Genomic DNA, 24852 nt, shown 5'->3' with positions numbered 1-24852 from the left:
GCCAGTGTATGACATAAAGCTTCATTGCTACATGAGTATAGTTTGATATCGTCAATGTACAAACGGTGAGATATTTTGGTTTCATCAATCACTAGAGGGTTATGGATATGTGAGATGTATAAACTAACAACATTAATGGATAAACAAAAGAGGAGTGGACAAAGAGCATCACCTTGAAATATACCATTGGTAATTGGGATAAAATCAGTTTTGGTACATCTATTGATAAAGATACGAGTCTTCCATTTAGACATAACCAACCTGATAGCATTGACAATTACTTTATCTACTTTTTGTAATTCCAGAGCAAATACAATGAAGTCATGGCGGAGTGAATCATATGCTTTTATGAGATCCACCCAAGCGCAGTTGAGGTCATTTGAGTTTACCTTTTCAGTTACAAAACGGTCAGCAGTTAAATTTTCGTAGGTACCCCAGGTAGAAGGTTTGGCACCTTTTTGTTGTTCTTGAATGATATTGTTCCTTATTAGAGTGTGGTCATTAAGTTGTGTTAGTAATACGCCAGTAAAACATTTATATAGATTATTGAGACAAGATATTGGACGGTAGTTAGATTCTGAGTTAGGGTCGCCGGCTTTAAAAACACGGTAGGTAATACCTTCACAGAACCAGTCAGGCAATACATTATTATCAATAGCATCGGAGAAAGCAGTGGCAATATAGGAGTGGGAGCTAGTCAATTTTTTGATCCAGTAGTTGCAGATCATGTCTGGGCCAGGGGCGGACCAGTTCTTCTTGTTTCTAATGTAATTAAAAACAGAAGTTGAGTCTATTGGAGCAAATTTTGTGGGTTTGATCTTGAGCTTGGTAACCACTTTGTTGACATCTTTGATCCATTTCAAACGGGAGTAGTCTGGATCATGGGGGACAAAGTCATGTTGGGCTTGTGGGTTCCATAACTTTGACCAGAAGTCGTGTGCTTGCTTCTTGACAGCAGATTGATTAGATTCGTCGGGCAATATATTAGGTTTTGATTTAGATAACATACCAAAGGCTTTGGTTCTATCAGTGGCCATTAGATTATTGATTACTGTAAACTTGTGTTGTTTCATACATTTTGCAATTGCAGCTTTGTACGTGTCTTTTTGTTTACATATGGAAGCAATAACCCTTCTAAGACATTTGATGTTGAACGTTTGGGCTTCTGGGGATTCTTTCATAACCATTTTAATCACCTTTGAACCTGGTTTACCACCTCTTCTTAACCTTGAACAAGCAGCCTCAAGTATACGTCGTTGTCTACTAATATCTTTGATTTTTAATTTATTATCATTGATAATGTCGTTGGCAACCTTTTGAGGTAGGGATTCTTTGTCACCTTTGGACTTGATTTTGATTATAGAAGTTGCAACAGCATAAATGGTCTTACTAATTGCGTCGAGTAGTGGTGTATTGTCTGCCAATAATCTAGTAATGATCTCTTCAAATATTTCATTGGCATCATGAAGTTCTTGATTGGAGAGGGTTAATTTTGTTCTTGTTGTCTTTCGGTCTAGGCTATTGTTGTTGCTAAAAGCTATACTAGTAGCTTCGGTCGAAAGTTCAGTACGGAAACCAGTTATCTCGTGATTTGAAATTGTTTCTGCTCTATTGGTTCTGATTTCTGTACGTATTTCTCTTAGTTTGGAGGAAGATGGGTTGAGTGGTGTGTTGGCTTTGGCTTGTTTGATTTTATTATCGATCATACGGATTTGTGTTCTAAACTGGTAATATACCGGATGGAATTACTTGGTTAAAACAACTACTTAATGTGAGTGTTGTGAGATTATTTGGTAATGAACCGGGTGGAATTACTTGGTTAAAACAATAACCGAATGTGAGTGTTGTGAGACTATTTGGTAATGAGCCAGGTAGAACTACTTGGTTAAAATAATGACCGAATGTGAGTGTTGTGAGACTATTTGGTAATGTGCCAGGTAGAACTACTTGCTTAAAATCATTACAGAATGTGAGTGTAGTAATTGTATTTGGTAAAGTTTTTTGAGGTAACCTTTTAGAAAAATTGAACAAATATAAATTTGTCAAAAATGGTGGAAATTCATTTTTATCTGGTAGTGGATCACCACGCCAGTTAAGTGTTGTTATATATGATTTATCTTTAAACTGGTCATAAAGGGATTTATCAAGATGTTTATCACTATGTTCAATAAACTTTAAAATATGTTAATGAATTTCATTCCTTAAAAATATATTATTCCAAACTATATATAATAATCTATAATAAAAAGTTAAAAAGAGAAAAAACTAATTAACATGCTTTTAATTAATCTATTATTTATATTTATTGTGTTATATGGTATTGTGCTTACCTATCACTAATATTACAACTGTTTTTTAACTCTTCATTTACGCGAAATTTAATTAGAGATGATAGTGGCTCATCCATTGTTAATATAAAAAAAAAAATAAAAAAAATAAAAAAAAAATTCTTTTAAATAAAGATTTGGTTTTTATGTGTAACTTTAAAAAAAAAAAAAAAAAATTTTAAACCTTAAAGTGTTGTGGCATCCTGGACAAAAAAAAAAAAAAAAAAAAATTTAAACTGCTATTGTATAGGTCAAAATTAAATTTAATCAGTTTTGATGGTGAGGTAAAGTTGGTAGAAATATTCAATAATCAAATAGTTCAGTATAAAGATATAAATCAATCAATTATAGACAATATAAAAAAAAAAAAATAAAAAAAATAAAAAAAAAAATTTTTTTTTATTTTTTTTATTTTTTTTTTATATTGACAATGAATGAGCTGCTATTATCTCTAATTAAATTTCGCGTAAATGAAGAGTTAAAAAACAGTTGTAAAATTGGTGATAGGTAATTACAATACATTTCAATAAATATAAATAAAAGTTTATTAATTAGTTTTTCATTTTACCTATTTATTATAGATTATTATATAAAGTTTGGAATAATATATTTTTAAGAAATGAAATTCATAAACATATTTTAAAATTTATTAAGCATAGTTTTGTAGATCTAAATAGATCCCGTTATGACCGGTTTAAAGATAAATCATATATAACAACACTTAAGTGGCATTATTATCCACTACCAGATAAAAATGAATTTCCACCATTTTTAACAAATTTACATTTGTACAATTTTTCTCAAATGCTACCAACAACTTTACCAAATACAATTACTACACTCACACTCGGTTATGATTTTAACCAAGTGATTCCACCCGGCACATTACCAAATAGTCTCACAACACTCACATTCGATCATGATTTTAACCAAGTAATTCCACCCGACACATTACCAAATAGTCTCACAACACTCATATTCAGTGGTTTTAACCAAAAAGTTCTACCCGACACATTACCAAATAGTCTCACAACACTTGATTTCGGCTTTTATTTTAACCAAGTAATTCTACCCAACTCATTACCAAATAGTCTCACGACACTCATATTCGGTTATTATTTTAACCAAATAATTCTACCCGACTCATTACCAAATAGTCTCACAACACTCACATTCGGTAACGATTTTAACCAATTAATTCTACCCAGCACGTTACCAAATAGTCTCATAACACTCACATTCGGTGATAATTTTAACCAAGAAATTCTACCCGGCACATTACCAAATAGTCTCACAACACTCAAATTCGGTACTAATTTTAACCAAGTAGTTCTACCCGGTACATTACCAAATAGTCTCACAACACTCACATTCGGGAAATGTTTTAACCAAGTAATTCCACCTGGCATATTACCAAGTGGTCTCACATTTTTCAAAATCCTAATATATTTAATTCCCCCTCTGCTTATTACTCTGTTTTGTTATATATTTAAAATTTTTTCCTTAATTCAAAATTAATTATTATTTAATAAAGTAATCTGTCATGATTAATATTCTTTTACCAAATAGTCTCACAAAACTTAATTAATTCTACCATTCACAAACAACTACAACTACATTCCAACAAGACTGATAATAATAAAACAAAATAAAAATAAATAAATAAATAAAAAATTTTTAAAAATATTAATATATATTTATTATTCTATAAATATAAATAACAATAAAAAAATTAATAAAAACACTATTTTTTATAATTTATTTTTTGAATAGATGATCAACTATGTCATCAACTGTGAAATGTCGGTGGAATATGAAAATAACACACAACAAAATAATATTTCAGAAGAAAATAAAATTTTGTAAAATTTAAAATAAAAATAAATAAAAAAGCTTTCAATTTCTTCTGAATTCTTGTTTTCTTTTTCTTTTTTTTCAAATCTGATAATTTTATTAAATCAGGAAAGTTTAGGCCTTATAAGTTAATATTAAATCTTGAATTTTTTTATTTTGTAGTAAATTTTTTTCTTCTTGGTAATATAAAACTAAATTTAGGTATAATACCATCTTCAGGAACTTTAAGTGACTTGTAAAGATCTAAAATAGTTTGGGCCCTAACAACATCCATCTCTAATTTTTTATATATAACTTTGGAGGCATTCATTTGTGCAGTTTTCTCTAAATTCAAAATCCCAAAATTGATCATAAACATCGTTTCTACTAAAGTTATGCTTTTTATTATTCATTTTATTAATTATTCTAGAAAAAACAAAAAATAAACTGAAATAAAATTAAAAAACAATGGTGGTAATGAATTCCTCCAAAATGCAAAAAAAAAAACTAAATATTTAAAAATTAAAAAAAAAAAAAATAATAAAAATATAAAAAAAGGTGGTACAAGTACTTGTAAATAGATTAGTTGGAGTAATAAATAGCTTAATAATATTATTAATTTTTTTATAGTTATTTATATTTATAGAATACCATATATTATTTATTTATTTAATTATTTATATGTTTTTTATTTTTATTTTAAAACTGAAAAAAGAAATAAATTAATTTTAAACAGTGGTCCAATCTTCAAAACCTTCATTATCTTCTCTTTCTTTCTTTTTTATTAAATCTTGTTGAGCTTGAACCTTGGTTGCTTCTTTAGCAGCTATATCTTTTACTTCTTTCTTTTTGGCATTATCAAAGTTTTTAACTCTTCTAACATAAAAATGTTTGTTTGGAGTAGTTTGTGGTGTTGCTTTTGGATCGAGTTTGATTGATTCAATTGCTTTTAATTTGTTTTCCATGTTTGAATAGTGTTTGACGACAGCTTCGCAATTTTCGATTTTCTTAAATGTGATAAAGAAAACACCTTTATCTAATTTAACAACACGTTTTTGAACTTCGCCATATGCACTAAAATGGTGTAAAAGGAAATTAAGTCTTTTGAGTTTAATCTTTTCAACTTTTTTAGCATCTCTCTTGGTTTTATCATCTAAATCTTCACAGTTTATACCACCAACAAATAACTTTCTTAAATCTTCATTTGGTAACTCTGCAACTGGTGGTTCTTGTTCTTTTCTTTCTCTTTCTAAAGCTTCTTGTTCCTTTTTTAATCTCTTTTCTTGTCTCTTTAGATAGGCTTCTAAATCTTCTTTTTTCTTTTGAGCTTTTTCTTTTTCGATTCTATCCTCTTCGCTTTGCTTTTCTTCAAAGTAAGCTCTGGTTCTTTCTTCTTTTTCTTGTTTTTTAATTAATAAATCATTAGCGGCTTTAAGAGCTCTTTCTTGTTTTTCTTTTTCTTTTTGAATTTTAATAGCTTCGTGGTCAATTTTGATTTTAAAGCTTGATTTTGGTTTTTTACTACTATCAATACTACTGCTACCAAAAGTGGTTTTATTGAAACTGCTAGTTTTTAAATATGAAGAACTGCTTGGTCTGCTTAATAAGCCACTGGATAGAGATGAGGTAGTTGATGTTGAATATTTGGATGATAATAATGTTGATGTTGGATTAATTGAATTGCTCTCAGAATGAAGAGCAGTACTGCCACCAAATGTTGGTTTTGGAGCAAGTAACCTACTTGATAAAGTTGGTTTAGATGTAAATGTAGATAATGGTGATGATCTAGTTTTTTCTAAAGTTAATTTTCTTCTTTCTTTTTCTTGTAAAATTTTTTCTTCTTTTTCTTTTTGTAATTGTTTTAATTTTTCTTCTTTTTCTTTTTTCTTTTGGTCTAATATTTCTTGTTTAGCAATTTTCTTTTCTTCTTCAATTCTTTTTAATTCTTCTCTTCTTTTTTGGGTTTGTTCTTTTTTTTCTAAAAGGATTTGTTCAAATCTAGAAAGTGGTTTCTTTTTAAATGAATGTTCGGATAAAAATGAAAAATTTGAAAGGTTTGAATAGCTTGAAGTTGTTGAACGGATATCATCGTCATCGTCCTTGTCTAATTTATTTGGGGATGATGGCTCTTTATCAAAAAGACTGAATGAAAACATTGAATCATTATCATTATCTGAAACTTTTTCGATTTCTGGTTCTAATTCATTAAAAAAATTATTATTATCACTACTATTATTATTATTACCATTGTTATTGCTATGTTCACTATAACAAACTAATGATTGTTTGAGGCTATTTAAAACAAAATTAGCTTGTTTAATTGATTGCTCTATGGTTTCTTCAATGTTGAAAAAGTTTGGAATTGTTTCACAAGCAGGCTATATTTAAATTTTTAATATTAATTTTTGTTTTTCTTTTTTTAGTGTGAGATTTATTATTATTTAAATATTTACTTTTCCATCGATATATAAATAGTCATAAATATCAATACATTGGACATTTGAAAAACATTCATAGATATAGGTATCTAATAAAATTGGAACTTTGGTTTTAAGTGCTGTTTTGGTTCTAGTTGATGGATTGGTAATGTTTTCAATTGAAGTAACATAATAACAGGTTTTTGAAGTGATTGAAAAATCTACTCTACCCCCATGATCTTTAATGAATTGAAGATATTTTGTTTTTTTTAATGAACCTAATGATGTTGGAAGATCCAAACAATAGGATTTGCCTTTAAAAAATTGGGGTTTGGAGAGTGATGAGGTATTATCCATTTTTATTTTATTATTTAATTAAAACTAATAATTATTATTACTATTAAATAAAACAATGGATGGTAGGGTGGGTTGTGGTGGAGTGTTTAGGTGGGGATGGTGGGCATAAGGTTGGTTTATTGTGGGTAAAAAATGGTATAAGGGGGTTTAAACCCTATATACACTCAACTATGTTTATGTTGAAAGATTAATTTGAAAAAGAAAAAAAAAAAAAAAATTTTTAAAGTGTGGAAAAAATTATAATTTTTTTTATTTTTTAGAAATTTATCAAAATAAATATAGATTTTCTGGATTTTCTATTTTTTTTTTATTTTTTTTTTTTTATTGAGAATTTGGTGATATTTAATCTAAATAACCTTTTTTTTTCTGTTTATTTTCTGTCATTATGCTAAAACTAGATACATGTAAAAAAAATAGAAAATTGTTTATAAAAAAAAATATAATAATTGTGTGAAAATGGAAAATGAAAAAATAATATAAAATTTTCGTTTTTACTTTTTAATTATTTATTTAAAAAATGTTTGTTGTTTATAATAAACGATAACTTTATTTATAAACGATATTTAACTGAATTTAAAAGTTATAAATAGTTTTATTTTTATTTTTATTTTGTTTTTTTTTTAATTAAAATTATTTTTTTTAAATAATTTTTATTTTTTTTTTAAAAAATTTTAAAATTTTTTTTTTTTTTTTTTTTTTTGTTTTTAATTTTAAATTGTTTTTTTTTAAAATCATTAAATACTTTGTCTTATTTATATATCTAACTTTTTTTATTTAAATATTTAAATTTAAATAGTTGCTTTTATTTGTATAGATTTTAAAAAAAATAAAATTAAAATGACCAAAGTTGAAACTATTGAAATTCCAAGAAGAAAAAAAGAAGCTAATGATTTAGCACCAACCAAAGCTTCTCAAACTCAACCAGATAATGCAGCAAAAGAAACCAATGATATTGACCCATCAACTTTAACTAAAGAAGAGTGCATAGCAAAATCTGATGAGTTTAAAGGAAAAGCAAATAAATATTTTGCTGGTAAGTATAATAATAATACACACACACCAAAAAAATAATGTTCCAAACTAATATTTCATAACTATTAGAACAAAAATATGATTTAGCAACAGAACTATACACAAAAGCAATTAAATATTACCCAACAGCTATATTATATTCAAACAGAGCTTTTTCAAATTTCAAAAGAGAATATTATGTTAATGCACTTCAAGATGCAACAATTTCACATCAAATGGATCCAAACTATATCAAAGCATATTATCGTTTAGGTAGCGCACATTTAGCATTAGGCAATTATAACGAAGCAAAAAAAAACTTTAAAGAGCTTTTAAACAAAGAACCAAAAGAAAAGGATGCAAAAATTAAATTTAATCTTTGTAATAGTTTAATCAATGCCAAACTTTTTGAAGATGCAATTTTAGTTACCTCAGAAAGTCACTTCGGACAATTAGACCTCGAATCAATGGGTAAGTATAGTAAAACCACCCAAATAACAGCAGCCATACTAATTTAATCATCATCGATTTATTATAGCTGTTGAAGATTCATATAAAGGACCACGTTTTGACGGAGAAAAAATTACAAAAGAATTTGTTTTTGAAATGGTAGAATATATGAAACAACAAAAGCTTCCACACAAGAAATATGTTTGCAAGATTTTAAAACAATCATTCGAAATCATGAAGTCTTTACCAACTTTAGTAGATATTGATCACGATACAACAATGAAAATTACAGTTTGTGGTGATACCCATGGTCAATATTACGATTTATTAAATATTTTCGAAATCAATGGTTTTCCATCAGAGGACAAACCATATCTTTTCAATGGTGATTTTGTAGATCGTGGCAGTTTTAGTTTCGAAATTATTATTTGTTTATTAGCATTCAAATTACTCTATCCAAATCACATGCATCTCACTCGTGGTAATCACGAATCAGTTGATATGAACCGTTTCTATGGTTTCCAAGGTGAGGTTGTTGCTAAATACAGTGAAATGGTATACGATTTATTTTCCGAATTATTTTTATGGTTCCCATTAGCCTTTGTTTTAGACGATTCATTTATGGTTGTCCATGGTGGTTTATTTGGTAGAGACGGTGTTACATTAGACGACATTAGAAAAATCAATAGACATTCTCCAGAAGGTGTCGATAACGATTTGGTTCAATGTCTTTTATGGTCTGACCCACAATCAAACCCAGGTAAGCAGTTGTTTAAAATAAATATAATATTTTTTTTTTTTTACTAATCATGATTAATTTTAAATAGGCGTTGCCCCAAGTTCAAGAGGTGTTGGTGTTTACTTTGGTCCAGATGTAACCAGAAAATTCTTAAAACAAAATAACCTCTGTACTATTATTAGATCCCATGAAGTTAAAGAAAAAGGTTATCAAGTTGATAACGATGGCTCTTTGATTACCGTATTCTCTGCTCCAAACTACTGTGATCAAAGTGGTAATCTTGGTTCATTCCTTAACTTTACCGAAGATACTGTTAAAATTACCACTTTCAAAGCTGTAGAACATCCCAATGTACCACCAATGCACTACGCAAAAAAATATTTCTAAGGGAATCATCTGGTGACAAATTAAAACGAATAAAAAAACATATTAATTTAACAAAAAAAAAAAAAAAACCTTTTCTTTGAATTGTTTTTGCCGTTTTGTGAAAACCCAATTTTACTATTAGAGCGAGTAATGGTCTCTGTTTTCGTATGATAGAACAAGAGTGTTGTGTGTTATAAATATAAATATATTTTTCTATTTAAATCTTTAAAGTTTTTTACATATGGCGAAGTTACCCCCGTTTTACAGCTTTGTGTTTCTTACAATTTTTTTATTTTTTTTTTTTTCTTTAGATTCTTTAATTTTTTCATTTTTTGTTTGGAATTTTTTTTTTAAATTTTGATAAATTAATTTATTTTTATTTATTTTTTTTATATTGATAATGGATGGGCTACTATCATCTTTAATTAAATATTGTGTAAATGAAGAGTTAAAAAACAGTAGTAATATTAGTGATAGGTAAATCAATACATTTCAATAAATATTAATTAAAAGCATATTAATTAGTTTTTTCTCCTTTTAACTATTTATTATAGATTATTATATAAAATTTGGAATAATATATTTTTAAGAAATGAAATTCATAAACATATTTTAAAATTTATTGAGAATAGTATTGTAGATCTAGATAAATCCCGTTATGACCAGTTTAAAGATAAATCATATATAACAACACTTAATTGGTATGGTGACCCACTACCAGATAAAAATGAATTTCCACCATTTTTGACAAATTTATATTTGTACCATTTTTCTAAAATGGTACAAACAACTTTACCAAATACAATTACTACACTCACACTCGGTAATTATTTTAACCAAATAGTTCCACCTGGCTCATTACCAAATAGTCTCACAACACTCACATTCGGTGATTGGTTTAACCAAGTAATTACACCCGGCTCATTACCAAATAGTCTCACAACACTCGAATTTGGTGATTATTATAACCAAGTAATTTCACCCGGTACATTACCAAATAGTCTCACAACACTCACATTCGGTCATGATTATAACCAAGTAGTTCCACCTGGCTCATTACCAAATAGTCTGACAACACTCAAATTCGGTAATGATTTTAACCAAGTAGTTCTACCCGGCCCATTACCAAATAGTCTCACAACACTCACATTCGGTTTTTGTTTTAACCAAGTAGTTCTACCTGGCTCATTACCAAATAGTCTCACAACACTCACATTCGGTCCACTTTTTAACCAAGTTATTTCACCTGGCACATTACCAAATAGTCTCACAAAACTCACATTCGGTCAACTTTTTAACCAAGTTATTTCACCCGGCTCATTACCAAATAGTCTCACAACACTCACATTCGGTTATTGCTTTAACCAAGTAGTTCTACCAGGCTCATTACCAAATAGTCTCACAACACTCACACTCAGTTCTTGTTTTGACCAAGTAGTTCCACCTGGCACATTACCAAATAGTCTCACAACACTCACATTCGGTGGTGATTATAACCAAATAATTACACCCGGCACATTACCAAATAGTCTCACAACACTCACATTCGGTCAACTTTTTAACCAAGTAATTTCACTTGGCTCATTACCAAATAGTCTCACAACACTCACATTTGGTTATTGTTTTAACCAAGTAGTTCTACCTGGCACATTACCAAATAGTCTCACAACACTCACATTCGGTAATTATTTTAACCAAGTAGTTATACCTGGCACATTACCAAATAGTCTCACAAAACTCACATTCGGTGGTGAGTATAACCAAGTAATTCTACCCGGCACATTACCTAATAGTCTCACAAAACTCACACTTGGTGACGATTTAACCAAGTAATTCCACCTGGCATATTTCAACTGTAATAATTTAATTACTAATTTTTCAAAACCTAATATTTTTAATTCCCCTCTGTTTATTACTCTGTTTTGCTATATATTTAAATTTTTTTCCTTAATTCAAAATTAATAATAACTAAATAAAGTAATCTGTCATGATTAATATTCTTTTACCAAATAGTTTCACAACCCTCACATTCAGTTTTCGTTTTAAACTAGTATTTCTACCGGCTCATTACCAAGTGAATTTTTTTCAGAAGTTTTAAATTTATATAAACCGATTTAAAAAAATGGATGAATTTTCATTTTTATTACTTTTTTTATCAACATTCATTTTTATGAAAAAACAAGTAAATAAATTTAGTAGTTGTATTTTTTCTATTATATTTAAAGAAAGTTAACAAGGTTCCACTACATTCTAACAAAGAACAATATTCTTCAAAAAAAACATAAATAATTGGTTTCAACAATTAAAAATATTTTGAGAAACTATTCATTAAATGATTCAATTGAACAAATATTGGAAGATAGAATTGAAGGGGTTATAAAAAATATATTATTGGGAGGGACATTCCATATATTGGACAAATCTGGTGATAATGCACAGGTTTCAATTAACACAATAAGAAGGTAACCCCAATGTCAAGACAATATATTTTATAATATGTTTGGTTTTTTTTTTTTTTTTTTTTTTAAAATCAAAATCTTAATAATGTATAAATATTAGTTTGGTATTGGTTTGGCAAGAGCCATTCTAATAATATTTCAATTGATAATGATCCTGCCAAGAGCAAATCCATTCTTCAATATGTAAGCTTATAATCTTTAAATTCTTTTTTTTTTTTATTTTCCTGTCATCACCATTTAAAATAAATTGGTCAATTTTCTTACCTCATTTAGTTTTATTTTTCAAAGTAATAATAATAAAGTAAAAATAGAAAATAAAAAAAAAAATTAAAATAAAAAAAAAAAAAAAATTAAAAAAAATTAAAATTTTTTTTTTATTTTTTTATAATTTTTTAAATTCATTTTATTTTTTCTCATTAATCTTTGAACATCATTACACAACACACACAATGTACAGATTAAATACTTTCAGTAAATCAACTTTATTAAAAAATGTAAATCTACACAAAACCACAACCTTTATTTTCATAAAAATTTAATATTTCACAAATAAAATTAAAAAAAATTAAAACAACAATAATATGAGAACAATAATATAAAAATTTATAAATCTATCAATATAATCATATTTTATATTATGAAATAATATATATATAATAAAAGCAATACTATATAATTTATCATTTATCATTTATCATTTTCTATTACCATATACCACCACTTATACTTTATAGCATAATACATAAAAACAAACAATTGCTACACTACATATTAATATATTATAATAAAATCACCAAAATTAACTAATGTTATTAATAATTATATTAATTTCTTTTATTTTTAAACTTTAGATTCAATCAACCTATTTAAAAAACTATTATACATCATGTTTAGTTATTGCAGAACATGATAATAAAAATTTATTATCTGGTACATTAAATACAATTACAGCAGCTACAAAATTAGGTGCAACCAATATTTCAGTTTTAGTTGCTGGTTCAGGATGTAATGGTGTCGCAGAAACTGCATCAAAAGTTAAAGGTGTTAACAATGTTGTATGTGTTGATCATGCATCATTAGAACATTCATTAGCCGAAACTATTTCACCAATCATTGTTCAATTACAAAATAAAGAAAACATTTCACATATTTTAACACCAGCCAGTAACTTTGGTAAAAACTTTTTACCAAGAGTTGCTGCTCTCTTAGATGTTGCTGCCATCAGTGAAATCACTCAAATCAAAGATGCCGATACTTTCCAAAGACCAATTTATGCCGGTAATGCTATTGCAACCGTTAAATCATCCGATAAAATTAAATGTGGTACTGTTCGTACTACTGCTTTTGATAAAGCTCCAACTGAAGGTGGTGCTGGTAAAGTAGTTTCTGGTAATGATTGGGCTGTTCCATTAGTTGAAAAAGCTCTTAATGACACTCATATCAAATGGGAAAGTTCCGAAATTGTTAAATCTGAACGTCCAGAACTCACAAGTGCCCGTGTTGTTGTTTCAGGTGGTAGAGGTATGAAAAATGGTGAAAACTTTAAAATGTTAGAAGAATTAGCTGATACTTTAGGTGGTGCTGGTAATGTATAAAACTTTATAAATAATAATAATAATAATAATAATAATAATAATAATAATAATAATAATAATAATAATAATAATAATATAATATGATATATATACAATTTTTATTACTTTGATTATTAATTTTTTTTTATTAGTTGGTGCCTCAAGAGCTGCTGTTGACTCTGGTTTTGTTTCAAATGATTTACAAGTAGGTCAAACTGGTAAAATCGTTGCACCAGAATTATATATTGCTGTTGGTATTAGCGGTGCTATTCAACATTTAGCTGGTATGAAAGATAGTAAAGTTATTGTTGCTGTCAATAAAGATCCAGAAGCTCCAATTTTCCAAGTTGCTGACATTGGTTTAGTCGCTGATCTTTTCAAAGCTGTTCCAGAATTAAATGAAGCCATCAAAAAAGCCAAATAAACAATTTTAAAACAACCCAATTTAAATATATAATAATAAATCTAATAATTTTTTTTAAAAAATGAAAATAAAACAAATATAAAATAAAAAATGTGTAAAAAAAATATATATATATTTTATTATAACGTTAATTTGGAAACTATTCTTGATTATCTCGCACTGTTTAAACAGTTATTTTAAAAAATTGTTTAAATATGTGATTTTCTTAATTTAAAAAAAAAAAAAATAATTAAACACCCACCGACACACGCCCACACATTCACACCGTCCCTAAAAAATAAAATATTAAATTTTAAATTATTACATCCAAAAAAATAATTAAATTTTTAATTTATTTTTTTATTTATTTTATTTAAAATTTTTTTTTTAAATTTTTTAAAATTTTTTCTCAATTTTAAAATGAAATTTTTTTTTTTTATTTTCTTTTTTTTTTTTTCCTCCAGCACATAAACAAATAAAATAACAAATAAATAGTGTGTAAATAAACTAAAATTTTACTTTTGATTTTTTTATATATTATTTATTATTCTTTTTTATTGCTTTTTAAATTAAAAAAATAAATAAATAAAATAAAATAAATAAAAAAAATAAAAAAAAAAACAAATAATTAAAAAAAAACAAAAAAAAAAAAGACTATATTTTTTTATTTTTATTTCTTTTGGTGATAATTCTATTTTTAGTAAATAAAATTACATACTATTGCTATTATTTCTATCATTTCTATAGTTAATTAATTATTATCTTTGTTTTTGTAATCTTTGTCATAATCTTTTTTTATTTTTTTATTTACTTTAGTCGATAGTTTTTGTTGTGGATTTAATATTCGATTCGATTTCTATAGTTTTAAATAAATTTAATAATAAAAAAAAACAATTATAATAATAATAAATAAATAATAATAAATAATATTATATTTTTTTAAAATCGGTTTACTATTTGTCTAAAATAAAATAAATAAAAAAAAAAAAAAAGTAAATTTTAAAAAAATATAATATGTATAAGTTTTATTTTTGTAGTATTTTTTATTTATTTTTTTTTCAAAAAATTAATATTAATATTTAAATGTTTTTTTTTCTTTTAGAGTTTTAAATTGATAAATTTAAATATAAATAAATTTTTTAAGAAATTACTTTTTATTATAAAGTTTTATTTGTTTTAGTATTCTTCAACTCAATAAAAACCATTACCACCTACTATAATAATATATAAAATAAAAACACTCTTATTAAATCAATCAATCTCAGATTTCACAGATTTAATCTCCTATCAAATTAATAACAATACATATATACATAGTATAAAAATATAATATTATAAAATGACATCAGTAGCCAATCACCAATTAATTTCAACAGCCAAAACTAGTACTGCCGCCGCAGCAGCAGCAGCTAACTCAACAACAACAACATCAACATCAACAACACAAACTAAAAAGCCATCATTTTATAATAAACTATGGTGTAAAATTTGTAGAGTTAACGATCCAGATATTATAGAAGATTATGCTAAAGGTGATTTAATTTGTAGAGAGTGTGGTGTCGTAGTTGGTGACCGTATTGTAGATGAACATTCAGAATGGAGAACCTTTTCAAATTCAGAGTCAACAGGTGCTGATCCAAATCGTGTTGGTGGTCCTATCAATCCATTACTCCGTGACTCTGCACTTTCAACTACTATTGGTAAAGGCTCCAGAGACTCTTCTTCATTAAACCGTCTTCAAAATAAAAGTGCACTTGGAACTGGTGATCGTAATCTTTTAGCAGCTTTCAAAGAGATTGGTCGTATGGCGGATCATATGAATCTTCCACAAACTGTACAGGATCGTGCTAATGAATTGTTCAGATTTATGGATGATAAAAAGAGTACCAAAGGTCGTTCAGTAGACGGTATGGTTGCAGCTGCTCTCTATATTGCATGTCGACAAGAGCATCTTTCTCGTACATTCAAAGAAATTGCTGCCCTTACCAATGTACCAAAGAAAGAAATTAGTAGATGCTATAAAATTATGAAAGAAACTTTCTCTAGTGTATTGAATCTTCAAACCATTTCAACCGAAGATTTCACTAGTCGTTTCTGCTCTACTCTTAAACTTCCAATCGAAGTCAAAAAAATCTCAGAACATGTATCAAAAACTGCTATGGATATGGGTATTGTAGCTGGTAAATCTCCTATCTCTGTTACAGCAGCTTCAATTTATATGGTCTCCCAATTATTACCAAATCCACAAGATAAAAGAACCCAAAAACAAATCGCCGAAATTAGTGGTGTCTCTGATGTTACAATTAGAAATGCTTATAAAGATCTTTATGCTAAAAGAGAAGTATTAATTCCCCAAGATTCTCCATACTTTCAATATATTAATAGTTTACCAACAAATTAATAATTTAATTACTATTAATTTAATATAATACTATTGTTTTTATAAATAATAATAATATTTTTATTTTTTTTTCACTCAAATATTATTATTTTTTTAATTAAAAAAAAAAAACAAAAAAAAACAAAAAACAAAAAGCAAAAAAAAAAATATATAACAAAAAACTATTTAAAAAAAAGAAATAATAGGAGGGAATCGCAATGGGAACAAGAAATTATTTAATCAAATGTATTTTTTATAACATACTATTTTTTTTTTTTTTTTACAAAAAAATCAATATATAATTTTAAAATAACAGTAATTTTAAACATAATATTAATAAATAACAATATCGATATTTTTTTTTTATTTCATCTAAAAAAAAAATTAAATAAACTAAATTACTTATTATTTTATCAAAAAAAAAAAAAGTCTTTTAAAATAAATTTATTTATTTTATTAGTTTATGACAATATCATTTGATGAAGTGTCTTGTAATAATTTTTGATCCTGTTCCTTTTTAATTTGTCTTGTTCTTCTTTTAATTTTGAAATCTTTAATTTTCTCTTCAGTTTTTTTAGATTTTTCTTTACCCAATTCATGTTCTGTTCCTCTAAGAACAAACAACCAAACTTCAGCAGCGACACCACCAATACCAAATACTAAACCTACAATCATACCCTGAATAGTAAATAATAATAGTTAATAAATTTAAAATCTTTTCAATTGTATTTTTAAAAAATAATAAAAATAAACTTACTTTAACCAATGAGTTTAACCATTTGTTTCCAAGATACATACCAACTACTAAAAGTGTAAAAAATGTAACTAAAATATTGACAGCAATTGAAAGTTGGGTTTTAAATGATGCCAATTCATTTTTATCCTCATCTTTTTTAGAAATGTTTTTAATCATTTTCGAATATTCATATTCTTTTGATATTTTTTCTAAATATTGTTTTTTTGCAATTTGTTCTGGTGTCTAAATTGTAATGTAAAATGAATATTAGTTTTTATAATGGGTTTTTAATAATAGAAATAGAGGACTATTACTTACAGGAGGTTGAACTATCTTTGGTGGATAGTATATTGATGATCCTTTTAATAAATCTTGAAGATATATAATGTTTTTTGTATTTTTGGAAATGGTTGATATTTCTTTAAGGTCATTATATGATATATATATTTGTTGGTCTTTTAAAATCTTTGAATATTTATCTTTTAAATTTTTATTACTGTTATTACTATTTAATATACTATTGATTGATGATTTTATAAATTCAGTAACATTAAAATTTAAACTATTTGAATTATTATTTTTATTATCATTTTTATCTAAAGTGGATTCATTCTCTTTTTTATTATTTGATTTATTGTTTTTATTTGATGTCATTATAATTTGTAGTATATACAAGTATACTTTAATATATTATTTTAATATAGGGTTTAATAAAAACAAAAACGAAAAAATGAAATTTTATTAAAAAATTTTATTTTTTTTTTATTTTTTTATAATTTTTTTTTTTAAAATTTTAATTTAAAAAAAAAAAAAAAAAAAAAAAAATATAATTAAAAAATACCAGGCGATTACTAATTTTCTTTTTAAAAGTAAATATAACCATAAAACCAACACATTTAGATATACACACATAAATATGCAAATCATTGTTATATAAAGTATAAATATCTCAACCTTTTTAAAATAATAATTATTCAAACCCCAAAAAAAAAAATTTGATAGTTGTGTAATCAAGAATAGCAAAAATAATGATATTATCACATTCTTTTATTATAAAAACTTATATTTCTCTTTTTATAAAAAATACTTTTTTTTGAAAGAAACCGCAATGACCTAATTATTATTTTGGTAAATACAACCCCAAAAAAAAAAATATTTTTAAAAATTATTTTTTTTATTTTTTTTTTTATTTTTTTATTTTTTATTTATCTTTTCATTTTAAATAATATAATAAATAATAATATTAATAATAATAATAATAATAACAATAATAATAATGTCAATATCCAGTAATTTACAAAAAGTTAAAACGATTTTTAAAAATGGAAGATTCGAAAATCCATTCGGTTCAAAATTAGTAGGGTTTAAAGATGTTTATGGATATTTAAAGGAAAGAAACAAGATCGAAATTAAACCATTAACAGATCACGAAAAAGAACATGTTCATCCAGTGTTAAAACCAGATTTCAGTTTAATTAAAAAAGAATACGATGCTAAAAAGACAATGCGTTCAACATGGATAGGTCATAGTACATGTTTAATTCAAATGGAGGGATACACATTTATAACCGACCCTGTATTTAGCAGATATATTACACCGTTCCCATATTTACCTATAGGTCCAAAGCGTATTAGAGATCCAGCATGCAAAATTCAAGAGTTACCTAAAATAGATTTTGTTGTTATTAGTCACGCACACTACGATCATCTCGATCGTCCATCAGTAATAGAAATTAACAAATTATACAAACCAAAATTCTTTGTACCAAGAGGTCTCAAATCATGGTTTTTAAAAAATGGAATCGAAAATGTTCAAGAGTTGGATTGGTGGGACGAAGTTACATACAATAATAATTTAAAATTAATATACACACCAGCAAACCACGGTTCACAAAGAGGATTGTTTGATAGAAATTCAAGTTTATGGGGCGGTTGGGTTGTCAAGGGTGAAAATAAAACTATGTATTTTGCAGGTGATACAGCCGATCATCACTCTCTATTCAAATCAATAGGTCATCATTATGGTCCATTTGACTTTTCATTAATTCCTATTGGTGCATATGACCAATTTCGTGAATTTATGAAGCATCATCATTGTAATGTTGAAGAAGCCGTAAGAATCCACAAAGAACTAACTAGTAAAAGGTCATTCGGAGTACATTGGGGTACCTTTATTTTATCGACCGAGCCATTATTAGAGCCGCCAAAACTATTAATAACAGAATGCGAAAAAGCAAATATTTTCAACAAAAATGAATTTTTTACTTCAAAAATTGGTGAAACTGCAATTATCGAAGATTAAAGAAAATTTAGAAAATATAGAAAATATAGGGATATAACAATTAAAGAATCAAATGGATCAAAGAAGGAAAATCAGTAATCAATAATAATCAATAGAAACCTAATATCTATAACGAAACCATAATAAAACAACAAGGATTATAGAAAGAACACAGAGCTTTGATAATAGTTTAATCTTTTTTTATAAAAAAATTTAATTTATTTTATTTAGATTATTTCTAATATTTTTAAATAGAACTATTTTTTAAAAAACATTATTTGAAATAATTTTATTCTTTTTTTATATGTTTTTGTTATTTTTATGAATTTTTAGTGTCTTTTTACATATTTTTATATTGGAAATCGAAATATTTTTTATTTATTATCACAAAAAAACATTTTGCTTTTTTAAAAATTTATTAAAAAAAATTTATAAGAAAAAATTTATTAGAAAATTTTTTTTTTCTTTAACTTTAAGGGTTATAAAAAATTTTTTCTTCAACTTTAAGGGTTAAAAAAAAAAATTTTTATCAAATGAAATGATAAAAAAAAAATTTTTACATTTTGTTTAAAAAATTCAATTTATAAAAAAGAAATGTTAATTTTATTCATTAATTTTTATACAAACAATGAATAAACTACTATCATCTCTAATTAACTTTCGCGTAAATGAAGAGTTAAAAAACAGCTATAATATTAGTGATAGGTAAGTATAATACAATATAATACAATACATAAAATAAATATAAATAATAGATTAATTAAAAGCATATTAATTAGTTTTTTCTCTTTTTAACTATTTATTATAGATTATTATATAGAGTTTGGAATAATATATTTTTAAGAAATGAAATTCATAAACATATTTTAAAGTTTATTAAACTTAGCGTTGCAAATCTTGATATATCAGGTTATAGAAAGTTTAAAGATAAATCATATATAACAACACTTACCTGGCGTGATAATACACTAGATAAAGATGAATATCCACCATTTTTGAAAAATTTATATTTGTACGGTTCTTCTAAAATGCTAACTCTAACTTTACCAAACACAATTACTACACTCGCATTCCTTAAATATTTTAACCAAATAATTCCACCCGGTACATTACCAAATAGTCTCACAACACTCACATTCGGCTATGATTTTAACCAAGTAATTCTACCCGGCACATTACCAAATAGTCTCACAACACTCACATTCGGTCATGATTTTGACCAAGAAGTTCTACCCGGCACATTACCAAATAGTCTCACAACACTCGCATTCGATGGTCGTTATAAGCATGTAGTTCGACCCGGCACATTACCAAATAGTCTCACAACACTCACACTCGGTGATTTAATCAAAATAGTTCTACCCAACACATTACCAAATAGTCTCACAACACTCACATTCGTTCATGACTTTAACCAAGTAGTTCTACCCGCCACATTACCAAATAGTCTCACAACACTCACATTCGGTTATTGTTTTAACCAAGTAATTCTACCCGGCACATTACCAAATAGTCTCACAACACTCACATTCGGTGATTGTTTTAAGCAAGTAATTCCACCCGGCACATTACCAAATAGTCTCACAACACTCACACTCGGTGATTATTTTAACCAAGTAATTCTACCCTGCACATTACCAAATAGTCTCACAACACTCACATTCGGTTATTGTTTTAACCAAGTAGTTCTACCCGGCACATTACCAAATAGTCTCACAAAACTCACATTAGGTGATTATTTTAACCAAGTAATTCCACCCGGCACATTACCAAATAGTCTCACAACACTCACACTTGGTGATGATTTTAACCAAGTGATTCTACCCGGCACACTATCAAATAGTCTCACAACACTCACATTCGGTCGTTATTTTAACCAAGTAGTTCCACCTGAAACATTACCAAATAGTCTCACAACACTCACATTCGGTAATGGTTTTAACCAAGTAGTTCTACCCGACACATTACCAAATAGTCTCACGACACTCACATTTGGTCGTAATTTTAACCAAGAAACTCTACTTGGCACATTACCAAATAGTCTCACAACACTCACATTCGATCATGCTTTTAAGCAAGTAATTCTACCTGGCACATTACCAAATAGTCTCACAACACTCAAATTCGGTATTAATTTTAAGCAAGTAATTCTACCCGGCACATTACCAAATAGTCTCACAACACTCAAGTTCCGTTATTATTTTAACCAAGAAATTCTACCCGGCATATTACCAAATAGTCTCACAAAACTCACATTAGGTTATTGTTTTAATCGAGCAATTCTACCTGGCACATTACCAAATAGTCTCACAACACTCACATTCGGTACTAATTTTAACCAAGTAATTCTACCCGGCACATTACCAAATAGTCTCACAACACTCACATTCGGTCATGACTTTAACCAAGTAATTCTACCTGGCACATTACCAAATAGTCTCACAACACTCACGTTCAGTAATAAATTTAACCAAGTAAATCTACCCGCCACATTACCAAATAGTCTCACACAAAACTCACGTTCGGCGGCTAAAAAAAAAAAAAAAACTATTTTTTCCCAACCGACACCCTGAACAGTGCACCTATTTTCACTTTTTTTAGAACCAGTGAAGCTATAGGAAAAAAAAAAAAAACTAAAATAGAGAAAAAAATTGAAAAAATTCATATAAAAAATTTTAAAATTTTAAAATTTAAAGTGAATCTTATTTGGAATTTAATCATTCCATTTTTGATATATTATAATAATCATAAAATACAGAGTTTTTGAAAAATCCTTTTAACAATTAAATTAATATATTTTACAATAAAAAAAAAAAAACAACAGTAAAAAAATAAAAATTCTATCTTTTTCTTTTTTGTATTAATTGCTAACCACGAATTTTTGACTTACCCCTTCAATATGAATGGTGCAAAGGTTAACACGACTTTTATTAATTTATTTTTAAAAGAATTTTTAGTAATTTAATTTTGACTATTTAGTTTTTGTTATTTAATTTTTGTTGATTAATTTTTTTTTTTGTAATTTTTTTATTTAATTTTTATTTGTAATTCATCGATAGAGTTCTGTAGCTTTCGAGGTGTATCGGTATTTTCACTCTAAATATATCTGAGTTCCATATCTTGCTAAACTTCTCTAGCCTGTTGACTATCTTCATTGTGTGGTGTCGCTGGCTAGCTGGGTATTTTGAAGTTTCTTATATATTCTATTAATATTTTTGACTTCTCTTTCCCATGCTGCTGCGCGGATTAACTTGAATCTCTTGAGTATTCTTTCATATGTTAAATCGTATGTGAATTGTTCATGATTTTTCTTGTTTCTTCTGTATCATATTTTTTCGAAAATAGTTGCTATTAAATTTGCTAGGAATGGTTTATCCAATTAGGTAAATAGGTGTTCGTCCCATACTACAGGATCGTACTGAGCTTCTTTTAAGATTTGATTTATTATTTCTTGTACCGGTTTATTGACCGATGGACACTTGAAGAATATATGTTCTGATGATTCTTTGTCTGGACAGAACGGGAATTGTGATTCGAAAATTTTGGGCAATGCTTTCAGCAAGTATCTCCAGAGTAGATCTCTCCCCTTTACTGGTATAAGCTTTCTGGCTTGGGCAAACGGTATTCTATCTTTTTCTTTTGATTTGGATCTGTTGAGGTTTTATTTTAAAAATAAATATAATTATGATATCATATGTTATATTAAATTTTTTTTTATTTTTTTTTTTATTTTTTTTAATTATTACACACGATTTTTTTTTTTTTTTTTAAATTTTTTTTAAATTTTTGAATTTATAAATATTTTTTTCCTTTCAATAACCTTTACAAAACCATATTAATAAGATAAGTAAAATATTATGATGCTATATTTATTCCTGAATTGTTTTTATTTTTTTCGTTCATCACCATTAGGCTAAAAATATAATATTATTTTCATTTTAAATAATAAAAACCTCAACCAAAACAAAAACAAAAGAAAAGGTCGAATTATAAATAGATATTATTCCTTAAATGGATTGTATAAAAATAAAAGAATATTATTTAATATTTTCTCATCAAAATCATTAACAGCATTCTTAATATTTTGTTATTTTTTCCCACTTGGTCCAGTATATTTCGTCGTAATATCAATGTTTTTAATTAGAATGTTGGAAATTTCATATGACAAAATAAAAAAAAAAAAATTTTATGAATTTTCAATGATTCAAGTTCAAAAACAAAAATGAATATATTGAATAATATAACATATGTTATCATAATTATATTTATTTTTAAAATAAAACCTCAACAGATCCAAATCAAAAGAAAAAGGTAGAATTATATTTTTATTATTATTTTTTTACAGTTGTTTTTTTTATTTATTGTAAAATATATTATTAATGTAGTTGTTAAGCGGATTTTTCAAATTTATTTTATATAAAATAGCAGTTATTGAATAAAGTGCAATATTTAAATATAATAAAAAAATAAATTTAACAAAAAAATTTTTTGAACAATGTGTTTTGCTTAGGGAGTGGGCAAATGTTTCAAGGGTAGATATTGTTAAAAACTCTGTATTTTATGATTATTATAATATATCAAAAATGGAATGATTAAATTCCAAATAAAATTCACTTTAAATTTTAAAATTTTAAAATTTTTTCTCTATTTTTAGTTTATTTTTTTTTTTTTTCCTATAGCTTCGCTAAAAAAAGTGAAAAGTGCTCCTCCATGAATTTTGTAATATTGCATTCCATAATCCAAAACTCAAAGAATATAAATAATAAATAATAAATTAACTATAAAATTTTAAATAAACTTTAAAATAAATATATTTTAATAATATATTTATTTATTTTAACTCAAAATCATATTTTTTATGTATTATTACAAAAAAACATTTTGCTTTTTTTTTTAAAAAATTTATTAAAAAAAATTTATAAGAAAAAATTTATTTTTTTTTTTTTTCAAATTTAAGGTTAAAAAAAAAAATTTCTTCAAATTTAAGGGTTAAAAAAAAAAATTTTTATCAAAAAATTTTTACATTTTGTTTAAAAAATTCAATTTATAAAAAAGAAATGTTAATTTTATTCATTAATTTTTATACTAACAATGAATAAACTACTATCATCTCTAATTAACTTTCGCGTAAATGAAGAGTTAAAAAACAGCTATAATATTAGTGATAGGTAAGTATAATACAATATAATACAATACATAAAATAATATAAATAATAGATTAATAAATAGTTAAAAAGAGAAAAAACTAATTAATATGCTTTTAATTATAGATTATTATATATAGTTTGGAATAATATATTTTTAAGAAATGAAATTCATAAACATATTTTAAAATTTATTGAACATAGTGATAAAGATCTCGATAAATCCCTTTATGACCGGTTTAAAGATAAATCATATTTAAACAACACTTAAGTGGAGTGGTGGTAGACTACCAGATAAAGATGAATATCCCCCATTTTTGACAAATTTATATTTGCACCGTTTTTCTAAAAAGAGAACTTCCAACTTTTCCAAAT

At 26.0% G+C, this 24852-nt stretch overlaps 10 protein-coding genes across 10 annotated transcripts; 7 read left to right on the top strand and 3 right to left on the bottom strand.

Annotated features, from left to right (window-relative positions):
• Window positions 1–1719: 1719 nt before the first annotated feature.
• Window positions 1720–1998, bottom strand: DICPUDRAFT_27934 (uncharacterized protein; the record flags this gene model as incomplete). Its single annotated transcript, XM_003284580.1, has 1 exon — window positions 1720–1998. A coding segment is annotated over one exon (279 nt), but the record flags the coding sequence as incomplete, so codon positions are not given.
• A 902-nt stretch (window positions 1999–2900) lies between these two features.
• On the top strand, window positions 2901–3845 carry DICPUDRAFT_27966 (uncharacterized protein; the record flags this gene model as incomplete). Its single annotated transcript, XM_003284608.1, has 1 exon — window positions 2901–3845. A coding segment is annotated over one exon (945 nt), but the record flags the coding sequence as incomplete, so codon positions are not given.
• A 1043-nt stretch (window positions 3846–4888) lies between these two features.
• Window positions 4889–7113, bottom strand: DICPUDRAFT_96781 (uncharacterized protein; the record flags this gene model as incomplete). Its single annotated transcript, XM_003284579.1, has 2 exons — window positions 6614–7113; window positions 4889–6538 (listed from the first exon to the last, which is right to left on the bottom strand). Exons 1-2 carry the CDS (start codon window positions 6932–6934, stop codon window positions 4889–4891), a joined length of 1971 nt encoding a protein of 656 aa, XP_003284627.1. The 5' UTR covers window positions 6935–7113.
• A 548-nt stretch (window positions 7114–7661) lies between these two features.
• Window positions 7662–9573, top strand: DICPUDRAFT_45625 (uncharacterized protein). Its single transcript, XM_003284607.1, has 4 exons — window positions 7662–7967; window positions 8036–8416; window positions 8484–9155; window positions 9223–9573. Exons 1-4 carry the CDS (start codon window positions 7772–7774, stop codon window positions 9519–9521), a joined length of 1548 nt encoding a protein of 515 aa, XP_003284655.1. The 5' UTR covers window positions 7662–7771; the 3' UTR covers window positions 9522–9573.
• A 327-nt stretch (window positions 9574–9900) lies between these two features.
• Window positions 9901–11333, top strand: DICPUDRAFT_75606 (uncharacterized protein; the record flags this gene model as incomplete). The annotated part of the gene is made up of 2 exons (XM_003284606.1): window positions 9901–9977; window positions 10055–11333. The coding sequence occupies 2 exons, from the start codon at window positions 9901–9903 to the stop codon at window positions 11331–11333; spliced, it is 1356 nt and encodes a 451-aa protein (XP_003284654.1).
• A 1075-nt stretch (window positions 11334–12408) lies between these two features.
• On the top strand, window positions 12409–13957 carry DICPUDRAFT_75605 (uncharacterized protein; the record flags this gene model as incomplete). The annotated part of the gene is made up of 3 exons (XM_003284605.1): window positions 12409–12453; window positions 12811–13543; window positions 13686–13957. 3 exons carry the CDS (start codon window positions 12409–12411, stop codon window positions 13955–13957), a joined length of 1050 nt encoding a protein of 349 aa, XP_003284653.1.
• Window positions 13958–15275: 1318 nt separating this feature from the next.
• gtf2b (uncharacterized protein) lies at window positions 15276–16731 on the top strand (the record flags this gene model as incomplete). The annotated part of the gene is made up of 1 exon (XM_003284604.1): window positions 15276–16731. One exon carries the CDS (start codon window positions 15276–15278, stop codon window positions 16335–16337), a length of 1062 nt encoding a protein of 353 aa, XP_003284652.1. The 3' UTR covers window positions 16338–16731.
• A 41-nt stretch (window positions 16732–16772) lies between these two features.
• On the bottom strand, window positions 16773–17706 carry DICPUDRAFT_75603 (uncharacterized protein; the record flags this gene model as incomplete). The annotated part of the gene is made up of 3 exons (XM_003284578.1): window positions 16773–16994; window positions 17074–17295; window positions 17371–17706. 3 exons carry the CDS (start codon window positions 17704–17706, stop codon window positions 16773–16775), a joined length of 780 nt encoding a protein of 259 aa, XP_003284626.1.
• A 622-nt stretch (window positions 17707–18328) lies between these two features.
• On the top strand, window positions 18329–19354 carry DICPUDRAFT_28013 (uncharacterized protein; the record flags this gene model as incomplete). The annotated part of the gene is made up of 1 exon (XM_003284603.1): window positions 18329–19354. One exon carries the CDS (start codon window positions 18329–18331, stop codon window positions 19352–19354), a length of 1026 nt encoding a protein of 341 aa, XP_003284651.1.
• A 1007-nt stretch (window positions 19355–20361) lies between these two features.
• On the top strand, window positions 20362–21906 carry DICPUDRAFT_27943 (uncharacterized protein; the record flags this gene model as incomplete). Its single annotated transcript, XM_003284602.1, has 1 exon — window positions 20362–21906. The coding sequence occupies one exon, from the start codon at window positions 20362–20364 to the stop codon at window positions 21904–21906; it is 1545 nt and encodes a 514-aa protein (XP_003284650.1).
• Window positions 21907–24852: the final 2946 nt, after the last annotated feature.

Source organism: Dictyostelium purpureum (assembly GCF_000190715.1).
Source record: "Dictyostelium purpureum unplaced genomic scaffold DICPUscaffold_28, whole genome shotgun sequence".
In the NCBI taxonomy this organism is placed as follows: domain Eukaryota; phylum Evosea; class Eumycetozoa; order Dictyosteliales; family Dictyosteliaceae; genus Dictyostelium; species Dictyostelium purpureum.
The sequence above is the reverse complement of the archived record's forward strand: the minus strand, read 5'-3'. Positions and strand labels throughout refer to the sequence as shown.